The sequence below is a fragment of the Parus major genome, chromosome 13, assembly GCF_001522545.3.
Source record: "Parus major isolate Abel chromosome 13, Parus_major1.1, whole genome shotgun sequence".
Taxonomy (NCBI): domain Eukaryota; kingdom Metazoa; phylum Chordata; class Aves; order Passeriformes; family Paridae; genus Parus; species Parus major.
The window spans coordinates 1,624,808-1,630,746 of NC_031782.1; the positions used below are offsets into that span (position 1 = coordinate 1,624,808).

The 5,939-nt window shown below is 63.5% G+C and overlaps 2 protein-coding genes across 2 annotated transcripts; one reads left to right on the forward strand and one right to left on the reverse strand.

Annotated features, from left to right (window-relative positions):
* Positions 1–425: 425 nt before the first annotated feature.
* IL17B (interleukin 17B) lies at positions 426–2,134 on the forward strand. Its single transcript, XM_015641545.3, has 3 exons — positions 426–446; positions 1,313–1,599; positions 1,752–2,134. The coding sequence occupies exons 1-3, from the start codon at positions 426–428 to the stop codon at positions 2,008–2,010; spliced, it is 567 nt and encodes a 188-aa protein (XP_015497031.1). The 3' UTR covers positions 2,011–2,134.
* A 1,004-nt stretch (positions 2,135–3,138) lies between these two features.
* On the reverse strand, positions 3,139–5,806 carry PCYOX1L (prenylcysteine oxidase 1 like). The gene is made up of 5 exons (XM_015641525.3): positions 5,594–5,806; positions 4,981–5,155; positions 4,689–4,900; positions 4,460–4,600; positions 3,139–3,948 (listed from the first exon to the last, which is right to left on the reverse strand). The coding sequence occupies exons 1-5, from the start codon at positions 5,616–5,618 to the stop codon at positions 3,290–3,292; spliced, it is 1,212 nt and encodes a 403-aa protein (XP_015497011.1). The 5' UTR covers positions 5,619–5,806; the 3' UTR covers positions 3,139–3,289.
* Between the last annotated feature and the right edge of the window lie 133 nt (positions 5,807–5,939).

Below are 5,939 nucleotides of genomic sequence, written 5' to 3' on the forward strand. Positions count from 1 at the left end.
CTCACCTTGCTGCCAGCACGGGACACAGCCACTCCCACTCCTCCTGCGAGCCCTTGCTCTGCCAGCCGTGTCCCTCCGGCCCTGTCAGGGCTGTGACCCCGCTGCTGACACCAACAGAGCCCAAACCCCCTCTGCAGATCGTGTTATTGCCAAGAGAGCCCCTCAGGGCTGCCTGCTCCACAGGGGACCCGCCACTGACCACAGTCGCCACCGCCAGCAGAGCCAGCGCCTGGGGCGGCGACGGGTGGCCGAGTCCCAGACCACGCTGGCCCCCTGCCCTGTCTGCTCCGAGGCTCCCTGGCACCTTGGGGACCGGACACACCTCTGGCAGGGCACAGCCGGGGGCTGGGGCTTTCCCTTTTTAGCTGCCCGGCTTGCAGGGACCGGCCACACTGCAGGACAGCGGCCGGCAGCCCTCCGCGGCCATGGAGCGGGCTCCAAACCTGGTAAGGTGCCTCCCCGGCAGCTCAGGGCTTGCTCCTCGTTTTCCTTCTCTAATAGAATGATTTGCATGCTTGTTTACCTGGGGTTGTTTGCTTTGGAGGTGCCCGCTGTGGCCTGCCAGGGTTCCCACACCAGGCAGGGTGAGGATGCAGCAGCCTGGGAGAGCAAAGCCACGCCAGCCCGGCCGGACAGTCCGGCACCGAACGGGGACAACAGCCCTGGCCGAGAGCTCCCTGCCCCAGGGCACTGCACACCCACGGGCAGGGTCTGGGGCTGCCTGGGTCACTGCAGGGACACCAAGAGCAGGGAGCAGGACTACAGAAAGCAACTTTGTTCCCTGCCTGCCGGGGGGCAGCACACGGCTGCTCCGCCCGGCGAGGCCGGAGGGAGAAGGGAAGGAAAAAAGCATCTTTTCTCTCTCACCGTCCTTAGAGCACAGAGGGAGGGAGAGGAGGGTTTGGATAAAGATCCCATTCTTGACTGTCTCATCTGTGTAAGGCTCCTTTTAAAGCAGAGGCCGCCCAGGTATGGCCTGAGCTGGGTCCCTCCCAGCACGTAACTGCCTCAGGGTGGGCACAGAGGGCACTGGGCACAGCTCAGGCAGGGTAGCACAAATTGCCAGCTGTGAGCAGGGTGAGGGGCAGCCACACACATCAGCTCATCACGACCCTGTGCCCACCATCCCTGCAAACTGCCCTCAGGTGTTTCTCACCTGCAGGCCAGCACTTTGGGCGTTGAATGTGCCACCTCAAAGTCAATGTGGTCCTGCCATCGCCTGGGGACCACTGGGAGGAGGGAGAGGGAGAGCTCCCTTTCTGTGCCAGTCCTGCAGCCCAAGCAGCCACTCACCATCCTCCTTCTTCCTCAGCTTCTGCTCTGCATCTTCACCTTCGCCATGGTGCCGGTTCCTGAAGCCAAGGACCAGAGCAAGGCAGCCAAGGGCAGGAAAAGGGGCCTGGCACGGCCACCAACAGCCCCCCCTGCCCTGGCCTGGGCCCCAGATGACCCCTACACCAGCATGGCAGAGTACGAGCACAGCATCCAGGACATGGTGCGCCAGCTGAGGAACGGCTCCGAGCCGGGGGACACCAAGTGCCAGGTGAACCTGAGGCTCTGGAGGTCCAACCGGAGGAGCCTGTCCCCCTGGGCCTACAGGTGAGCTTGGGAGGGGCCTCGGGGACAGGCAAGGTGGCCCTGTGCCAGCACAGGGGCTGTGGCAGGATGTGATGCCAAATCCATCTCACCTCGGCCACCCACCTCCCCCATCACCATCTCTCCAGCCTTGTCCTGCTTTCCTTGTCCTCCAGGATAAACCACGATGCCACACGGATCCCAGCAGACATCCCCGAGGCCCGGTGCCTCTGCACTGGCTGCATCAACCCCTTCACCATGCAGGAGGACCGCACCATGGCCAGCATTCCCATCTACAGCCGGCTGCCCGTGCGCCGCCTGCTCTGCCCGGGCCCGGCCGAGGCGGGGCACAGGCCCTCGGGCAAGAAGAAGTGTCACAAGAAGTACCAGATGGTGATGGAGACCATCGCTGTGGGCTGCACCTGCATCTTCTGAGGCTGCAAAGCTACCCCCTGCAGCTCCCTGTGGGCATCTAACCAGCTTGCTCTTGCTTAGCCCTTTGGGAGAGGCCACCTGGCTGGGCATCAGGGTCAGGGGAGGTTCCTGTGCAAGAGCTCCTCAAAATCCTCCTGCAGATTCCGTCACACTCAGCCCCAGCAGCTGCTTTGGGGACATCCAGTGCAGAGGCAGCCCCAGTCCCTGACACCGACTGCCCCAGCCTCCAGCGCTGCTCATGGGCCCTCTGGCTGGGCAGGATCAGGATAAGGATCAGGATCAGGATCAGGATCAGGATCAGGATCAGGACCAGGACCAGGACCAGGACCAGGATCAGGACCAGGATCAGGATCAGGATCAGGATCAGGATCAGGATCAGGATCAGGACCAGGATCAGAATCAGGACCAGGGTCAGGATCAGAATCAGGACCAGGGTCAGGATCAGGCCTCCTCTCTTCCCGAAGTCCCCACTCCCCTTTGTTGGCTCCATCGCAGCAACAGCTCCAGCAGCACCCAGTCCTCCCATCCTTCCCAGCCCTCCCATCCTTCCCAGCCCTCCCATCCTTCCCAGTCCTCCCCCAAGTTCCTCTGTGCCAGGCTGGGCAGTCCAAGGAGCGGGTGAGCTGCTGGTGGTTTGGGCAGCTTCTGAGGTCTCAATAAAGCGCATCACTGTCCCTGGTCTGAGCTGCGCCTGCCTCAGTCCCTCCCGCTGCCCCTCTGCCCTGCCCAGCTTCTCCCACTGAGGCTCTTCTGCCCCCCAAACACAAGTCTGGACACCCCCAGGAACACAGAGCACCTGGCAGGACCTGTGACAGCCCTCTCTGCATCCCTGGGGCACAGGAGCAGGGATGGTAGCCTGGGTAAGGCTCCAGGCACGGGAGAGGCCGTGGGATCTCCAGCCCTAGCTGTGAGTTTCCCAAGGGCAAAGCCAGGAAGGCAGGACAGACTGGTGGGAGCTGAGAAGCTCAAGGGGGACCCATTGCTGCCAGTGCCAGCCATCCTCACCCCTGAAAGCCCCTCAAGATCCCTCCCAAATACCTTTTTTCAGGAGGAAGGCACAGGCTCCTTTCCAGTAGAGCCTGAGGTGAGGGAACAGGGAAACTGAGGCACACGGCACAGACACAGCAACACTGGGCAGGAACTGTATTCCTGAAGGCCTTCAAGTCACCGGGACACAGCCTGTCCCTTGTCCCCCAGCCCCCCCTGGCCTCCCCAAGGCAATAAATACTCCCCAGGCTACCACACGCCAAAGCTCCTGGCCCACCACCCCTCACGGGCGTCACAGCTCCGTCTTCACCTTGTGCATCAAGTCCTTCTGGTCGATCTTCTCCAGGTCCTGATGCCAGCGGTTGTAGGCCAGCAGGGCCACGTTTTTGGCAGCCACCGCTATCATCTCCATGGAGCTGGCCACCCACTCCACGCCGCTGAGGTAGAAGAGGTTCTCGTGGAGCACGATGGGCGGCAGGGCCTTGGCGGCGTCGTAGCGGGGGTACGCCGGCCACTCTGTCACCTGCACCGAGTAGTAGGACCTGAAGAGGGTCTTCAGCTGCTGCTTGTCCAGCGGCTGCTGGGACAGGACGCGCCACACCGCCGCCTCCTGGGGCTGCTTGCGCCGGAACGCCGCCGAGATGTTGACGGGGCAGATGTTGTCCATGGCGTGGAAGAACAGGTCGGGGGTGTCGGTGGTGAGGATGCTGGTGAAAGGGAACAGCTTGGGGTCGGGGAAGCCGAAGTAGGAGGAGTTGAGGTAGCCGTGCACCACGGAGGTGACCGAGGGCTGGAAGGCTCCGGGGAAGTCGGCGATGGGAGGGTCGAAGTTCTCGAAGGTGAAGTTGCTCCTGCTGGGATGCAGCGGAGTCGTCACCACCACCATATCGTAGAAAGCCGAGCCTTGGCCTTCGGTGCTCTCGTAGTGGACCTGGTACAGGGCTCTCCCCTCTGAAAAGAGACAGGGGACAGTCAGGAGCAGCCCTGAGCCTCATTTTTCCAACCTGACCTCCATCCCTTGGTTTTCCAGCACACACCAGCGCTGGACCACAGCACCTGCTGGGTATGGATGAGCTGCTGATGCCTTAGGGTGGCAGAAAGGCTTCACTAAAACTCTGGGAGAATGTTTCCAGAGAAGATGAACCCAGCGGGGCCAAAGAGGACTGTGGGAACACAGCCCACAGCCCAGGCCCCAGGTATTCTCCTGCTGAGGTGGAAGGGGGAGTGAGCCTGTGACAAGGATGGTGTCACAGGAGATCCTGATGGACCTCAGGAGGGAGGGAGGGCAAGCTCAGGGCTGAAGTTGGTGCAGCAGGGTCCCCATCGGATCCAAGGGAGAAGGACAGACCCTCAGGCCCTCTCCCAAATGCCTCACTGGGGTCAGGATGCCCTCCAGCCACAGCATTCCCATGCTGCCACCACCACCCTGGTGCACCCAGAGCCACACCCGTGCCAGGCTCACCCGAGCTGTGCAGGGAGATGCCTGTCACCCTGGCTGAGATGACATTGGCTTTGGTCAGCTTCAGCAGACCCGAACACACCAGCTTATTCCCTCCTTCCACCGCCCAGGTGCTGCCCTGGGCTCCTGCCAGCGACATGGCCCCTGCAGAGAGGAAGACGAGGGTGGCTCCACAGCCTGGCCGCAGAGGGGACACTGAGGAGTGTCACACAGCGAGAGGAGGTGGCTTCACCTGCGAAGGCGGGCACCAGCACGGACTGGCCGTAGCTGGAGCGCAGCACGGCGGCGATGACGTCGTCCACGAAGCGCTGGGTGACACCAACCTCCAGCAGGGACTCGGCCACCGAGCGCTGGGTCATGTTCACGAAGGCCTCACCCCCCAGAGAGCGCAGCAGCTCCTCCAGGCTGGAGAAGGCGTAGCCGTGCGCTTGGTACTTGTAGATCCTGGAGGGGACAGGAGCAGGGGACAGCCGGTGACGCCCCGGTGCCAGGGAAACCCCCCCCAGCCCCTCGGGCTCTCCTACCTCATGAACTTCTCCATCACCTCCTCCACCCACATCTGCAGGCGCAGGAAGCTGATGCCGTAGTGCCACCAGAGCCGGAAGAGGTTGAGCAGGTACCAGTCGGTCTCCTCCAGGACGAAGTGCTCCCCGCTGAAGATGGCGCTTTTCCCGGCCACCTCGCGCCGGTGCTTGAGGCCTGCGGGAGCAGAGGGAGCGCGTGGCTGCCCCTCCCTGGGGCTGGCTGGCTCCTGGGAAAGGCCAGCACTCCACACGTCCCAGCAGGGATATGGGCAGAGATGCTCTTGGAGGAGCATCAGGAATGAGAGACCCCAAGGCACGGGTTCCCAGTCACATCATGTGGGGTATCTCACGGAGCTGCTGCTGCCTACTGGGACACACTGGTAGGAGCTTGTGAACAACCCCCCAGCACCAATTCCACCAGGACCCCCTGATGGTAACCACCCCATCCCTTTCTCTCTGAAGGGCACAACCGGGCAGGGGTGCACGGACAGCACGGGGATCACCACATGCCAGGGGTGCCAAGGGGGACTGGCAGAAACCCTCCCCACTACCCCCAGCGCACAGCCCGGGGGTGTCCCAGCCTCCCAGCTCAGCGAGGGATGCCCATTCTCACCCAGGATCTTGACGAAGTCCTGCATGTGGAGGCTGAGGGCGTGGATGGAGGCTCCGCGGCTCTCATACTGCTGCTTGTTGACGGTGACGGTGGCCAGGCGCCCACCCACGCCCGCCGCCTCGTACACGTCCAGCTGCACCTGCGGCCCGAAGTGCTGCTGCAGGAAATACGCGGTGGCCGAGCCCCCCAGCCCGGCGCCCACCACGGCTGCGGGCGAGAGCGGCGAGAGGCCGGGTCAGCAGCGCCCCGAGGCCGCGGTGGGGCCAGCGGGGATGGGGATGCAGGGATGCGGAACGCCGTGTGCCGGCCCCGGCGGGGCGGGGAGGCGGCCCGGTGCTGCCGGCCC

Bases quoted from the DNA above. Each gene is read 5' to 3' on its own strand.
- PCYOX1L (XM_015641525.3), bottom strand. From the start codon at position 5,618: ATGCAGGACTTCGTCAAGATCCTGG. The intron at 4,901-4,980 runs GTAGGAGAGCCC...TGTCCCCTCCAG, and splicing joins GTGATGGAGAAGTTCATGAG to GATCTACAAGTACCAAGCGC. The intron at 4,601-4,688 runs GTGAAGCCACCT...TCCTCTCTGCAG, and splicing joins GCTGGTGCCCGCCTTCGCAG to GGGCCATGTCGCTGGCAGGA.
- IL17B (XM_015641545.3), top strand. From the start codon at position 426: ATGGAGCGGGCTCCAAACCTG. The intron at 447-1,312 runs GTAAGGTGCCTC...CTTCTTCCTCAG, and splicing joins TGGAGCGGGCTCCAAACCTG to CTTCTGCTCTGCATCTTCAC. The intron at 1,600-1,751 runs GTGAGCTTGGGA...CTTGTCCTCCAG, and splicing joins CTGTCCCCCTGGGCCTACAG to GATAAACCACGATGCCACAC.